Source organism: Accipiter gentilis, chromosome 7, assembly GCF_929443795.1.
Source record: "Accipiter gentilis chromosome 7, bAccGen1.1, whole genome shotgun sequence".
Classification (NCBI taxonomy): Eukaryota; Metazoa; Chordata; class Aves; order Accipitriformes; family Accipitridae; genus Astur; species Astur gentilis.
Window position 1 is genome coordinate 24088454 of NC_064886.1, and position 16540 is coordinate 24104993.

Here is a 16540-nt window from a genome sequence, read left to right on the forward strand (position 1 = left end):
GCTGTGGTTCCACAGGAGCTCTGTGTCCCCGCGGCCCTCAACTCCCCACGGGGACCTCGGGGCGCGGCCTGGGCCCACCTCCACCTGAGGCAGCCCCGGGGGCAGGCCGCGGGCCCACGGCTCCTCCACTGAGCCCGGGGTTGAAAAGGCGCCGTTTTCGTACCGTCAGCGCTAAGCCTCTTCTCCATTTTGTGCCTGAGGAAAAGGGGAAGGATGGTTACCGGACCGGCGACGGGGGGCGGGGGGGAAGGAGGTCGCCCATTCCGCGCAGGGGCGAGGGCTCGCCGCCCTCCTCACCCCCAGGGCGCAGCGGGGCTGAGGTAAACCCGGCAAGGTCGGGCGGGAGGCCGGGCCCTGCGGCGTCTCCCTCAGGCAGACGAGGCGGGAGGCAGCGGCGTTTCCTGCCGGGGAGGGGAGGCGACGGCGGGCCCGGGGCCGTGGGGCGGGGCGGAGCGGAGCGGCCGCCATCACGTGTCGTGTGGCAACGAGCGAGCATCCCCGCGACACGCAACGGCGCGGCCGGCAGGAGCGGAGGTAACGTGGGCGGCCGCGCCGCCACAGCCGGCGGGGAAGTCTGGCGGGCCCCCCGGCGACCGGCACCGCGGCGAGGCGCGGTCTCCCTCCCACCTCGGAGGGAGGCTGGTGGGGCGGCGAGTAGCCCGGCTTGGCGCAGGGGGCTGCCGGCGGCGCAGCCTACGCCGTGCGCGGAGGTTTCCGGCGCGTCTCCGCGCCATCGCCTCCCCTGCAGCAGCCGGGGCCGGCGGCGTTGGCGAGCCGGGCCGGCTGCAGGTGTGCAGGGTGGCAGCGCGACAAATGGCGTGGATTTGGTTGGGTGTTTTTTAAATGGGTGCCTCAGTGGCAGCACCTGCGGGTGTCTCAGCCCTGACAGCCCCCGGAGGGAAGCGGCTGGGCAGCCGCTTCCCTCCGGGGGCTGTCCAGGAGGCGTGAAATGTGTCTGAACCTCGCTTATTTTATGAAGGACAACAGGGTGACCACCGCCTGGGGAGGGAGGAGCGGCCACCGAGGGGCGAAGTGACCCCAAATCCTCCCTCCTGCGGCGCGACGGCGGGAGCCTGACGGCCGGTCTCCTCACGCCGTTCCCGCCGGCGACAGCCCGTCATGTCGTGCATATCCCGACTTGAGGGTGGTTTTCGGGAGCCACGTGTTTTATTTATTTTGGCAGCAGGCGGGTATGAGGGTTGGTACTCAGGTCGGGTTCTAACAGGATGGTTTTTGGTGGTGGGTGCCTGTAATCGTAACTGCTCTGCTCACTAGCGATCGCAGGGAACTGAAGTGGGTTTAGTAATGCCTTCAGGCGGGCGTGTCTTTGCTTACTGGTATTTGGTAGTGATTTTGATTATGTGGGGGTTTTTAAGTGACATGTATGAAATGCAGTCTGATTAGGTGTGACTAAGTTACAGCTAAGAGTACGCGTGGGGATGGATTTGTAGGTAAGCGTGTGCCTTCTGACCTTACTTTTCCTCTTTTTGAGAGGTTCCCACTTTTGTGCCCCAGCATAAAAGATAAGATAAATTGTTTTAACAAACTCAATTATCGTCCCTTCTGTCTTTACCTGGGGCTTATTGTATAAATATCACCAGATGTTCCTCTCATTGCAGCTGCTTCATGCACTCCCAGCCTCACTTTTGTCTAAATCAAGACTGTCTACCACAAAGCCCCTTGTTGTGAGCGTGCTTCTGTTTTTTCCCTTTGAAATATAAAAATAAATTAGAAGTGTGAAGGATATAGCGGCATGTTATTTTCCACTTGTAGCTAGCACAGTTCCCTAACTTTGAAGTTACTTGGTTTGAAATCTAGGTTAATATGACTTAGGTGGATTTGCCTAAGATTGGTACTTCAGGAAATTTTGAAAAGTTTCTGAGACATTGTAACTGAATACCTGTTTGTGAGCTGATTATAGGTCTTTCCCTCATTTAATGTTCATAGTCTTATTCAGGATTTGGCTGAACATGAGGATAGTATGTGTATTTGCTGAGCATCTCTTGTTCAGCTGTGTCACAGGTCTGTATAGTCAGGGCTTACTGCCATCACTGATACACTAACAAGTGAATAATTGACATAGTAACTTCTCTTACATACCTTTTTACATGATAAACACACCTTGTCCTTTTTTAAAAAATGGATGTTGCAACCAATTCTATTCGATCAAAGGTTTATGTTGTTTTTTATAACGCTAAAGATGTTTTAAAGTTGTGTTTGCATATGTGAGCACAAAAGACTTGGTTGTACAGATTAGATCTTTACATTGGGAATTGCTTTTGTTGCAAGGGCTTCCTGTCTGCTAACTGTATGTGTGGCAGGGAAGTGATTCTTCTCTCACCAGAAACAAGAAAAATGCATACTAGACAAACTCTAAGCCTTTCCCACTTAAATGTTCAGACTATGAGGTTCCTAAATATATACATTGCAAGGAATAGGCATTTCTGGGACTTAACAGCCTTTGCTCTGTTGGTGCTTAACTCCCTGAAGACTTTCATGCTGTTTGCTTGTGTAGGGCAATCTTGACTCTTACCCTAAGGGCCAATCATTGTGTTCAGAAATAGGAGTTTTACAGCTGGTATATGTGAATAGTCTAAGTATATATGTAAAGCTATGTTACAACAAAAGCTGGTTTATGCAATCAAGACAACTGTGGAAGACAGAGGCAAGAACACTATAAATCTTTGCTAATGGGCAGTTATTGTACAAGAGTATAGCAAAAGGTAGTAAGCTTTTAGCAGTTTGGTATTTCACATTGGTCGTTAACCCACTTTCACCCAAAATTGAACAAATGACAGGTCAGCTGCTGCCCTGCTGAGTGGGAGAGAGGGGATCTTAGCAGATGGTTCCTCTTTCCCTCCTCTTGAAGGAGGGCCACCCTGTAACGCAGTGTTAGTACTTTGCTAACTGCATATTAACCTTCATTAGCTCCTTTGGGTACACGGCCAAAGTTTGATAGGCCTTATCAGAATGTATATTTTTAGTGAGACAGTGAAGAGATCCTAGTTCCAGGTCGCTCTGTCCTGATTTTGTATTAAAGATTTCTGTATCAACAGCAGTGTCATTTCAGTAAAAAAATCTTACGCATATCAGCAAAAAGATTCCTCACAGCTGCAATGATCAGCATAAAAAAGCGTTTAAGGCTTTGTATTGCACAAGGGTGAGCAATGAGGAAATCCACGTGTTAGCTTGGGTGAAGTTTGGTAAGCCTGCATTAGCCATAGCAGTCTTGTGGCGAGACTTTGGCAGCATTAGGGATTGTTCCAACAGTGGTTTTAGCTGCAGTATTGTAGGACTGTTGTATGGTAGAAAATACCTACTATTTGTCTCTAGTTCTTCTCTTCCAAGGCTGTCTTCTATTTCCACAGAAGTAATAATGTCTTGTGACAGAATCATGGATTATAATACATGTGGTTTTTTCTCTATATTGCTTAATCTTGACGTAGCTTCAGTTTTCTCTAGTCCCCACTCTCCCTCTTCCTTTGTAGTTTGGTGTGGTTTTTTTCAGTTGGTCAAAGCTGCTGAGTTTAGTTTCAGTTAAGATTAAGTGAAGTGCTTGTATGAAAAAACCTGCCAATAGCTTTGTTTCTGCCATAGAGGTGGTGTAATAAGACACGTGACTCAGGGAAATAAGCAATTCCTGCCCTGAAGGCTTTAAGGATACAAAACAAACAAGGATAGAGAAGAGAATGAAATGCCAAATCTTGAGTGAGCTGTTGCACACACCTTCATACAAATCCTAGTTGTCAGCAGATACCTGAAGTTGGGAATAACAAAAGCAGACTTAGAGAGGAAGAAAGAGTTTGGGGGGATAAAACAAGCTAGGTTGAGAGATACTGTGCATGTTCTTTCCTGGGTAGAGTAGGGCAAGAAACAGTCAAGGTCATCAGTAACAAAATTGTATAGAACTGCAGCCACATGCTGCTAATTGAGTTGCAGGCATTTGAACAGTGACAGGGTCTGTAGTTACAGGTAATTAAATGTACTTCTGAACTTCAGACCATGAAGTAAATCACGGTGCCTCTTAGTGCAAAACTGCCTGTGTATGAATACATCAGATTTGATTTGATTTGAGTGATTCAATTAATTTGAATCAAATCAAATCATCAAAATGCCCAAGTATTCAAAGTAATGTTTATGCTTCTGACCAAGTCGTACTTTCCAGGAAGAAACGGGAATGATGACTAGGACAAGTGCAGGAAGAAATCATAAAGCTGTGTAGTTATCACTAAAATCATATTTTACATCCATGAGTCAATTCTTAACATGTTACTCAGTTTTATCCTTTAGCTGGAAGGGCTGAGAATTAGCATGGAATATTTTCAAACTGGCAGTCAGATGTCATAATAATAGCTGTAGTATTCTTATTTTTTCCACTGACATTTGTTCTGAGTGATTTGCCTTCTGAAATAGATTTGCAGCTACTGTCCAAGTCAAAATAGAAATGAAAAGACTAAATTTGGAGTTGAATGTTATTTTTACGGGTCACAAGTGTTCTTTAAATGCACTTCTTATGGTCAGATTAGTCATGAAGACATCTACTTTGATTATTTGTCTTGCTGTTTTACACTTTTATGCTTTCTGATGATTGCATCATAATTGCAATTGATTATTATAATAATTTATATTCATTTATACAGTAATAACTGAACTTTCTTGTAAGGCAAACCAAATAATGTTACAAGCTTATAGGCCACATGTCTTTTTGAACACTTAGCTCTATTACACCAATAACAGAAAATCAGCTAGTATGTGGTTGGAAATGAATTTGGCACAAAATAGATGGAAGAGTAAATAACAAGGAGAACTGGTAACAACTGGTGAGATTAATTTGCTTTTGTTTTCCTTTGCCATTTTGGGCACACTCACCTGTAAAGACTGTGTGGATCCCTCTCTCCTAATGAGTTTAATTTTGTTGGGAGATAGCTCTTTATAAGACTCCAGCTTTTAAGTTCTGAAATAGCAGTTTATTTTCTGGAAGGTTGAAAATTTTTAGTCTAATTAAAAGTGTAAAATTTGATGGCTTGTGACACTAGATAAGATGTTGACTCATGTATAAATGATAAAATATATATTTAGTAATTAACCATCTTTAAAGTATTTCTTTGAAATATTGATGGGAAAATTAATCAGAAGTCATCCGACTAAACAGATAGCTGATTTCATTTTGCATGATTTAAAATAACATAGTCTCTATTTTAATGTGAAAGAAGCCAGAAGATTCGTGAGTTGGAGATGAATGATATAATGTGTTTCAGTAAATGGTTTGTACTCCATTTCAGTAGAATCTACTTTTTTATTGATTGAAAATTATCTTTATCATTTTCACATATTTAAAACTATTATAGTTCAGGGATGTCACGTCAGGATTTCTGTACTGTAGTATACAGGTGTTGGCTTTATAATAAAGGAAGAGTATGAGTATTAAGTTTTCCCTCCAGAAAGCTGTACCTCTTAACTGCATGAGCAAAACCTTGTATGTTTGTATGTCACTAGATGCATAGATACATATGTAGTTTGGGTGATTACATACTGACCTTGCAAAATCCCCATACTCAGGGTTTTTGTTCTCTTAGTTGACAAGTTTACTGTTGGAATAACAAAACGTTTTGTAAAATTAGTGTTTCCCCAAAGAAGCACAGAATTTCCGCCCCCGCCCCCCCCCCCGCTAGATCAGCTGCTTTATTCTAATTGACCCAGACTTCTAAATTTTTCTGTTCTGTAGTAAATGCCTAAAGTGTACACGGAGTGTTTAATGAGGGGCAGGGCAAATAAATGGTAGTGCATTCTGGTAATTATGTAGGGCCTATTCTTTGTGCAGCTGATAACCTAGTAATCAAAGGTACATTTGCAATTAAAGCCGGTTTCCATACAAGACTGTTCCTTGAATAGAATATTTCTTTCTTGAACTTATATAAAATGGGCCTTATTTAGAATTACTTCTAATTACCAGTATATTCATGTGCTGATAAATTTTTTTAGCAGTAACTTGCTTTTGGAAGGCATGGGAGAATTTCCTGGAGGCTTGAGAAGAAGATGATTCTTTTCCAAATGGTCAATTCTGAAGCAGAGGAAAATGTTTATTTCATTTCTGTGTTCTTAGGTACTGTTAAATACAGTTGCTAATGGAATAATTTGGATTGAAAGTACTGTGGGTTTTTTCACGTACAGCCTACACTCTGAGGTAACTCCAAGAAATAAGGCAGTGGGAACTGGGACTGGTTTTGTGGAGGAGGGAGGGAGTGAACTGTAGTATCAGCTAAAAGTCAAGAGTTGGATCAAGGGGATTCTGGAGTAAGTATCTCTTCATATTAACCCTAGGCAAGAGCCCATGCTGTGTTAATAAAATGTGCAACCCTGTTACTAGACTGCTTATATCACTTATAACTTACATGTGTTAAGTCCAATAAATTGATTGATTTTTTTTTTTTTAGTACTGAAATAAATCTTATGTTCATGCTTAGAACTTCCAGCTTGGTCTTCCTATGCTTGCTTTTCTGTATCACCTCACTTTGCTTCTATCTGTTCTTTCTTCCTTTTCAACATTGGAATCCCTCAATTCTGTCCTTCCCACGTTTTTGTTTTGGTTTGTTTTTGTAAAGGTAGAAGTTCCTTTCTCAGCTTAAGTTATAATGGAATTTGTCTCTTGCTCTGTGTATGTTGTTTATTTAGTTTATTTCAACTATGCATGGATTTACCTTTGTGTAAGGAAACATAAGAAGTAACAAAAAGGGATTTTTCCATTTACATATGTAAATCATAGGGTGAAAAGGTGATAAGAATATTTGGCAAGAAAATCCTGGGATAAAAAAATTTTGTAATGATTTCAGGTGTCTATATTTTGTTTTAGATTGTGATTTGGAGTCTTGGAGAATTCAGAGTCTTTCCACAATGGGAGAAAGGACAGATTGTACGAAGTCACATAGTTCACTGGCTGAATACAGCCCCGTCAGTAAATCAGACAGGACAGATCCAAGTGACAACTGTGAAATGCAGGATGGAAACCAAAATACAATGCAACTGAAGAAAGAAATATCTTTGATAAATGGGATAAGCCTTATAGTAGGCAACATGATTGGTTCAGGTATCTTTGTCTCTCCCAAAGGAGTTCTCATCTACAGCAAATCTTATGGATTGTCTCTAATAATTTGGGCAATCGGAGGGATTTTTTCAGTCTTTGGAGCTCTCTGCTATGCTGAACTTGGAACCACTATTACAAAGTCAGGAGCCAGCTACGCGTATATCTTGGAGTCTTTTGGGAGCTTCATTGCTTTTATTCGTTTGTGGACCTCACTCCTAATTGTTGAGCCAACTAGTCAGGCGATTATCGCTATCACCTTTGCTAACTATATAGTTCAACCTTTCTTCCCTTCTTGTGATCCTCCATATTTGGCTTGCCGTCTCATAGCAGCTGCTTGTGAATGTAAGTATTTCTTGAAATTTACTATGCTAATTTTTTAATCCAGGATTAAGTTTTATTAAAACATCCTACCAAGTCCCAGAGTTGTTGCATACTGAATCTGCAATGGTTTGAGTCACAGTGGGAAAGAACAATTTCCAGCACATGAATAACTCACAGGTATTCAGACAGTGAATTACCATTTTCTCATTCAGAAGCAGAACAAGGTATTTAACTCTTCCAAGTTTACTTACATGGCAAAAATGGGGAAAAGGTTTGTTTTCCTGCAGAGAGGTATATTAAATGAAACCTCAAGATACTTTTGGTGTGGTCTAAGAGTTGTTGCAGAATAGCTCTTATGCTATAAATTCTGGTGTAATTTATTTTTAAATAGCTTCTCAATGTAGACATACTTAAGTAATTACTCTGGTAGGGTTTCAAAAGGTCATTCATTCGAGATTATTCTTTATGCTTGTGATTAACTGTAATATCAGTACAACAATACCTGTTGTAAAGCTATTTTGAAAAGTGGAAATTTTGTATGCTCATAAAGCATCAAAATGTTTTTAATCAGATAGCCAGCTCTGTTAGTCAATATAGAAAAACAACTGTCCACGTGCTTCAAATGAGGACTGTTCTGCTGTATCAAGAGAATGAAACTGTATGATTGTACTGTGTGTGTCTTAATTTTAGGTATTTCCTACTAAAAGTGTTTATATGCATATTTTACATTTACAGTAAACAGTGAAAAATGTATTCCAGAAGGTCTGTCATGTCATGTCCTTCATCGTGTACTGATCAGTCGCCATGTGCTGTGGAGCCTGCCATCCCTATTGACATGATGCTTTTATCATAAAGCTAATACAGAACTTGGGTTTTTTTACTGCTGACAATATGCTACAGGGAGGAGATGTGCGGATCGTAGCTGGTTCCTTTTTGAGGCAACAGGGAATCTGTTGAAATAGCTCTAATGTTCCTTATTACAGTTGTCTATGCAGGACTAGAAGAGGGGAAAGACAGAGAGAGCAGCAGCGTGTGCTTCAAATATTTGACCTCTAACTAGCTGTGAACATTATAGCTTCTCTTTCCATTTTTGTAAGTTAATTTGTTACTGTTGGAAAAGCACTAATGTGCTGGTTCAGGTCCAGGTAGTGTGAAGAATAATCACAAACTTCTTAAAAAAAACCTGTCAGCTTACTCAGTTCTGTTCCCTCTGTCTCCCTCCTCCCTTCCAAATGTGTGTCCACACTTCATTATGACAACTTCAGGAAAGAAATGAAAAACATGTGATGTCATGTTCACATTCCTTAAACAGATATTGTCCCAAGATATTCTGGCACAGGTTCAGGAGTGTGGGGGAATCTGCTCTTCCATGTAAGGTATCTCACATTTGAGGGGAGTTAGCCCTTCTAAAAAGCAGTTTGTCAAAAAGCAAGAAATTAAGACAAAGTGATTAAATTAAAACAATTATATAGTAGGTGTAGAAAGACAACGTGATGCCCTCTACACTTGCTGCTAAGAGAGAGGATTTAGCACCTTTTTCTTTAGTGGAGACATGTGACAGCAAGATCACTCATGTCGGTGGAACAACTTACTTTAACGGTCCATTTTATGGTTTAAATGGTTGTTCTACCCTGCTCTAGGGGTCAGTGCTGAGACTCTCACCCCTACTCTATAACTTAATGTAGCCGGTCCTGTTAAAGCCTACACTTCTCCCTGGCCTGGCAGGGCTGATGTGTGTCCAATCCTTAGCTCTGGATACAATTAATACTTCATTAATGAAGTTGCTGGGAGTGGAAGTCTGAACATTGGTTAGGTAAGAGATTGTGTGAGAATGGGTGGGTTTGTTGGAGAGTTTCTTTTTTTTTTTTTTTTTTTTTTTTTTTTTTGTAACTGTAGTAATAACAGTACTAGATCTAGTGTGAAATCACTCCTAGTGTTACACAGCATTACTTGTCAATCGTTTTGGCAAATAGAGGTGGCATCTGGTGCTACAGAACTAAACTTGACATTTCTCAGGAACTTTAAGTAGGTTAATGATAATTAAGTTGAAAAAAACATGAGAGAGTAATTTTAGTGAGAGAGAGGGAGGGTATGTGGCTTATTCAGATTCTTAGCTTTTTCTTTTTTTTTTTATTTTAAGATAGCAGAGACAGACTAGCATTTCATCTGAAGTAGAGACCAAGCCCTAACTCACTAAAATAAGGAGTTAATAATAATTACTCCCAATGAAAGTTGCTTAAAAAAAAATTAATGGCCAAAATAAACCCTGTGAGTAAATACTCCATAGATAATACTGATCATTAGTACTGAAGAGCAGAGACCAAGCAGAGTTGTTTTTTTCCTGAGGGCTCTTCAGGAGCTGCCAACAGTCCTGACTTTTGAAATTTGATACAACTGGGGTTTTTTTCCCCTCATCTTGCCAAGCTCAGTGGAGTCTCATTCAGCTATTCCACTTGGCCAGACTATGTAGTATACTAGTGCCATGCTTTTGAGATCCTTACCTTTTGTTATCTTTTAAAAATTATTACTTTTCTATTTGGTAACCATGCTATGTACTTGTGAAATCTGAAAGTCTCATTTCAATTTCCATTACAATCTTGTGACATAGGTCTGATACTAATTTATTTTGGGATAGACAGAGAAATATACTCAGAATACTCATTACATATTACCAATTCTTAAAATTCCAGATTAATGTTGCATTAGCTGTAAAGCATGTTATTTGATCAGATCCGTTCCAACCTCTCTTAGTAATACAGTTTAATACAACTGGAAAAGAGTATTGAATCACTTGTGACCATATTCAGTATTGCAAGTACTCCATGGATGTTGAACTCATCCTCAGCCTAACAAGGAAGGATAAAAAAACTTTTCAAAAACTATTTTAATATGTTTACCTAAAGGAATTTCTATATAATCTTCCATTTATCATAACAATATTGATATATTGAAATGAATTATTTCATGTAATGGTTTCTTTACCTTCAGGATAGTTGCAGAATGCAGCTGATGAGAGGTAGTGTTAGGAAAATGGGCATGTAATCAGAGAAGGTGAAGGTCTTTCCTTCCATCTTTTGAAACAGAGTGTTTAGAACATCTGTTTTCTACTGTTTTGTTGCAGTCAGTGTGTTTTCAGTATCAGTATATTTTGCTTAGTTTAACCTAAGTGTAACAGGTAAGTGCATATTTAGATTGTAATTTAAAATCTTTGAAAAAATAGTTAAACTGAGTATTGTTCAAATAGTATTATAATTTTTCTTTTTTCTTCTCCCCACTTCCCCTCCCCCCAGGTCTTCTAACATTTATAAATTGTGCCTACGTTAAATGGGGAACACGGGTGCAGGATATATTTACTTATGCTAAAGTTACTGCTCTTATTGTCATCATCGTAACCGGACTTGTTAAAATATGCCAGGGTAAGCTTACAAAATGAAAGCAAAGGTTTGTATTTATCAGTAAAACTGAGTAACTGCTTTAAAGACTGTAAAATACCTCTGTATGTGTTATCAAATGCCTCAGTACAGGCATAATATAGCCACTTTGAAAACACCAATAATACCAATGTTAGACGTTATCATGATATTATATCATGAGAAGCTATCCTATCTCAGTTGACTTTGAACTGTGTGAAAGAAGGTAACTGATTGCTCAGCAATGTTGAGCAATTTACAGCCTGCAGTATGGAATAATAAAGGAAATGAAAACAGCAAAATACAGAGCTAGCAAAATACGATGGGAGTAGAGGAAGCTGTAAATATCTGTAAGGAACATACTACTTTACAATGAGATCAACTGAATAATATTTTTACAAAATGAATTTTGTGCAAGTCTGAAAGTGACTGAACTTAAAGCAAAAATAGATTTGCAAGAACATATAAGTAGATTTGTGGAACAGTAGCTCTTTTTTTGCTCACATCCTGAGTTCTGTTATAGCTGTTGAGAATTAGAAAGTTGCTGGGGTTTTGGATTTATGTGTGGGGTTTTTTTTTAATTTGTGTGTGTGTTGGGCCTTGTGCCTTCAAGTTAGAAGAATTCTGAACTTAGTTTTGTTCTTAGCCTTTCCTTTCGGGAGAATTTATTAGTGTGTTAGCTTAAAAAAAATTACCCCGCTTTCAAAGCTGCCTTAAAGGTCTTTCCTTGGCAATATGGCAATTTGTGTCCTTTGCTCCAACCGGTTATTGTTGAAAGTCCATGAGCAAGGTAATTATTGTGAATGGAGCAAGAATATGCATATGTGAGCACCTTGCTAGAGTATTTAATCCTTAGCACATCTGCCCATCCCTTGTTATGTAGATACTGAGCTTGTTCACTACTAACTTCCTTTACATTTGTTTCCCTTCTCAATTTCTAACTCAGCAGTTACTCTGCCTATGTCTGTGCCAAGGGAATAGTAATGTCTGATTAGGATAAAAAGTAGGGAAGAGAAATAAGTGAAGGCATTTTAGAGGCCTCAAATATTTGCCTGGCCAGTTTTGATGAAGTCTAAACGTTTCACGATGCATAGTACAGGGCATGTTCTGGAGTTACATGGTAACTCACGTTTCTGTATTCAGTGTTTTTGTGTGTGTGTCTGTATATGCAAAATAGTCTGAATATATAAAACTGGTATTGATGAGCTTGTCTTCATTGGCTTCAAGTCAAAAGATGGCAAAAGTTTGCACCAAAAACCATATGGTTTTTCTCTTAGCTTGGGAAAATTTTATCTCAAGTAACAATAATATTTTATGTTCTGTAAATTATTCTCAGTTTTCTATTTTTAATAGCTAAGACTTAAAACATCCATTTAGGTTTTGGGGTTTTTTTTGGTGTAGTTATCTAAATAAACGGAATCTTTGTTTTCTGTATAGGCTAAATGATTGAAAATCTAAAAAGATATAGAGTGGATTATTTTATAAATGTATATGTTATAAAAAATACCCTTAGCCTGAGTACTGTCATTGACAGTTGTTTGTAGCTTAGTCTGAGCTTAATGTTCCTGAACTTTTTGTACCATTGTGGACAAACTGGGTGTTTAATTATAGAACAGTATCATCCACAGAGCATAATTTTTAGTAGTTTAAATGCTATGTTTATTCTCATGGCTGAATCACAGAGTAGAATTGGCAAAATGGCTTAATAAGCGCCTTTGAAGGAATTAGGGTTTGTAAGGCTTTTTGTATTTGTGTGCCACATTGAAAAAAATTACTTGCTGTACTTTATTATCCTGTACTTCATAATATGTCTTTCACACTCAGGACATTCATCGCACTTTGAGAACTCTTTTGAGGGATCCTCTTTTGATATCGGAGACATTTCCCTCGCACTCTATTCTGCCTTGTTCTCTTACTCTGGTTGGGATACGCTCAATTTTGTAACAGAAGAGATAAAAAACCCAGAAAGGTAAGCGATTTGAGCTTTCTAAACCTGGGTATTTCCCAAATAGCTTGTTTGTGGCTGTCCTTCACTAACGAGTTCTGAGCTTATACTGAAATGAGTAGAACTGCTCTGCGCTTAGATGGTAAGGCTGTGAACAGCCACTAGCAAAGATTTACTAGTTTTTAACTCCATTAAAAATGAAAAGAAAAAAAAAAGAGAAAAAAAAAGATAATAAGTCTAGATGATTGCAGGATGCTGTATTCAGTGCTTGATAAGCTTTCAGTTCAAGATGTTGCTACTGTTTATTACAATAGGTGTTAATATTGCAGTGAAACAAAGTATAGTCTGTGCTATGTTTATCCGTGCAATAATTCTGATTTCTTATTGAAGAATGTTACCTTTTCCATGAATTTATGCTCTAAAAGTGTGACTGAATAATCTTGTTCAGTTGTGAGTCTGTAAGCAGATACCTTTATGTTAAAAATAGAAACCCATTTGATAATTTTTACTTCCTATTATAAGCAACAGCTCAGATTGTTACAACCAAAAGATAAAGAATGGAAGAGAGATTTTTCTTCAATTCTCCCAACTGATTTTGACTTTGCAGTTTGTTGTTACCCCTGAGTTCTATGCTGTGCATTTATTTAACCAGGAAAGTTACCTATTAAAAAGGTAAAATAGCAGCTAAGAATTTTAACTCCAAATATAGCTATTTTTAGTCAGACTGAATTTCAGGTTGACAGTGTTTCCTTAAATTGTCTCGCAAAGATTTGTTATACATATTCAGAAGAGATATATGTTTTGTGCTTGCATCAGTCATTTGGTCCTTCAAATTGTTTTTTTTCCACTGAAAGAGCTCCCCTTTCTGAGTGTTGTTGCAATGCCTTTTCATCCTTTTAAAGTTAGTGTATTGTTCTGTGTTATCAGTTGGATAACTCTTGTATCAGATGCATTGTTTTGAAAAATAGGGGTTTTTACAGGATATTTAGCTGATGAAAATTTCTATTGCTATTTATAGGCATCAGTGCCTAATACAAGCTTCGTTCTTGGTAACAATTGTAGCTGATAAAGTGGACTTCAGATTTCAGCTTTCTACATTGACAATTCTTGGGAATAATGAGGTGTTTTAAACTTCTATAAAATTACTCCAAGAATTACATATTTTTCATATTCACTTGGTTCATAGTGCCCTCATGCTTGTCCAGTGAATAGTTGCAATCCACAAGTTAAATTTGAAATAGTCCCTTGGCTTTAATCTTGGGTGATGCAAAGTCCTTAAAATGCCATTTCAGCTTTTTGCTACATTACATAACATTTCTGAATTAATTTCTAAGTGGTTTTCTAATTCTGTTTCTTCTCTGCACTGAGATTCACAGGTGTCTTACTGTGAGCATGCAACCTGGAAGCAGAGTCAGAACTCCCAGTTACTAATTTACTGATTTATATTGGGGGGTTGTGGTGTGTGTTTGTTTCTCTGCTTCCACAACATCAGACAGACCCAGCTGGAGTTCTGGGCCTCAGGAAATTTTTGAGGAAACTTCCTAAGTGCATTTCATTTTTCTGCTTTGTTGAGTTTTTGTTGTTTTTTTTGTTGTTGTTATTGAAAACTGTTCATGGCAAATGCTCATCCATGTCACCATGTCATGTTTGATTTCAAACTGGGCAAATGCAAGAGTAATGCTCTCAGTTCTGCTTTCCCTTTTGAGACATTTGAATATCCCTGCAAGCTTTGGGGAAAGAATAAGGCTGAGAAAAGCCAAAGCCTAAAACTAAAAGTTTGCTTCTGCTTCTGCTCTGCAGAGTTTCTGCCTGTGGAGCTGCAGACTCAGGGCTGTGAATTTCTCTCAGCTTTAAATTAAATCTTACCTGTTTACGTTTAGAGATTTCCAGTGTTTTCATGTTACTCTAGACTTTTTTTGTAGTACTTTCTGGACATATGTTTGCTAGTAAGATCCACCACATCCCAAGATTCACGGCTGTGTAGCAATTTTGGATCTGCCCTCTGAATCTGTACTTTCTGCAGTTATACAGTCCAGTTAGTTTGTTCTCTGCAGTGATGAGTGCAAATGAGAAGATCAGCGTGGTTCAGTTTAGTGGATCTCCCTGCATCAGTTCTAGAAGTAGGTGCTAGAAGAGCAGCAGCATTCCCCAGGGAGAATGACTGCAATAACGCAGAGCTCTGCTCCTTTGGGTTCTAGTTGTGGTAATTAACATGGCCAGTAGGAAATAATTTAAAGCATGTAAATTTGAGGGCTGTTTTTACGGATCTGGAAACCCTGAAGTTAGGGTACTTGAAGAGCAGTTGCATAGAATCCCTTTTTACACATAATTTAGGTTTTAAGTTATTGCAAAAAATCTGTTCTTTTTTTCCAGTGTTCTATATTAGAATTTCTAGTTTTAAAAGAAACTAAACTCTTCCAGAGATACTTGTTTTGAAATCTTTATTCCATCCTCATACATTTTATCTTTAAGGTAAAGCATGCAAATATATAAGTTTATTCTGTTATTAATGGATTATTTTTTTTCCTGGGTTGTGGGTTTTAGTTTTTTTTCTTTTTGTCTTACAGGAACTTGCCACTGGCTATTGCAGTGTCTATGCCAATTGTGACTGTTATCTATATTATGACCAATATAGCTTACTATACAGTGCTGGATGTCGAAGCCGTTCTTTCTAGTGATGCTGTCGCAGTGGTAAGTTGGCCATGTGGTATTTTGCTATATTATTCACTTTTCACCTTTTAGGGATGCATTTCATTTTGAGGAACAAAACAGGAAAAATCCCTAGTTTATTAGAGTACTTCACTGAATACAGGAGGACAGAACAACTCATCATGACTAATTTAATCTTAAATAGAAAAGCAGTTAATGAAATCACATATAATAATAGTATCAGATTTATTAAAACAAGCACAGATGCATCATGTAATGTACTTTGCAAAGACACTAATTAGACTTGTGCACTTTCAGCTGATTGTAAATTAGACTTATTAGTATGTAGTTGTCTTCTCTGCTCCTTTATGCTGCAGCATTTAGAAAGCCGGAGCAGTATGCAGAACAGTGTTGGACAGAGCTACATTCTATTGAGCTAATAATTGGTGCAATGCAAATCTGTAAATGGATGTATCACAGCTCAGCAATGACAAAGTTTAGCTTTGTATCTCCTTTTTAATAACATAAATCACTGTCTTACCAATATTGTATTAATTCCAACAACTTCTAATATATTGAAATTCACTATTTTTGTATATGGATGGAAGTTTGAATCCAATTAAAATATATAAGCTTCTTAAAGTAAAAGCTGGTCAAATCATGTTTTGTACTTAAAGCTAATCATTCAACAATAGTGAAGGTTTTTTTTTTCCCTCTAGCTAGTGAATTAATTGGATAGTACTGGTTACTATGTCCTTTAGAATTGAGACCTGGAAAATTTAATCTTCTTTTTGGTTATTTAAATTGGAGGAAAAGAAGTAGCTTTCCTCCCTTTTAGATTCCCAACTGGCTTCTAAAATTCAAGTAGTTAGACAATGGGCAGAGAGTTTTAAATACATCAAAATGAAGGACGTATTCACTCTGTTCCCAATTACTATGATTGAAAACTAGCTTAACAAATCAGCAAACTTGTTTTGGGTATTTAGGCAGATGGTTCTGTAAAAACACTTACTTGACTTTCTTTCAAACTTGATTAGTGTAAGCTTTCAAAATAGTTTATGGTAAATGTGAGCTGTAAATTGTTATTTCAAATGTAATTATGCAAATGTTTATTTCAAAATGTATTGAAAATAA

The 16540-nt window shown here is 38.5% G+C and overlaps 1 protein-coding gene across 4 annotated transcripts in view; it reads left to right on the forward strand.

Annotated features, from left to right (window-relative positions):
• Nucleotides 1-459: 459 nt before the first annotated feature.
• Nucleotides 460-16540, forward strand: part of SLC7A6 (solute carrier family 7 member 6) — a 31017-nt gene continuing 14936 nt past the window's right edge. Inside the window, exons 1-6 of one of the 4 annotated variants that reach the window (XM_049805165.1) lie at nt 509-534; nt 6172-6294; nt 6851-7423; nt 10693-10818; nt 12637-12781; nt 15325-15448. In XM_049805165.1, coding sequence (XP_049661122.1) covers nt 6892-7423; nt 10693-10818; nt 12637-12781; nt 15325-15448 — 927 coding nt within the window. In that variant the 5' untranslated portion in view covers nt 509-534; nt 6172-6294; nt 6851-6891. Of the gene's footprint in view, nt 535-1844; nt 6295-6850; nt 7424-10692; nt 10819-12636; nt 12782-15324; nt 15449-16540 lie in introns of those variants that run through there. The other 3 variants (XM_049805168.1, XM_049805164.1, XM_049805169.1) reach the window with 3 other exon arrangements.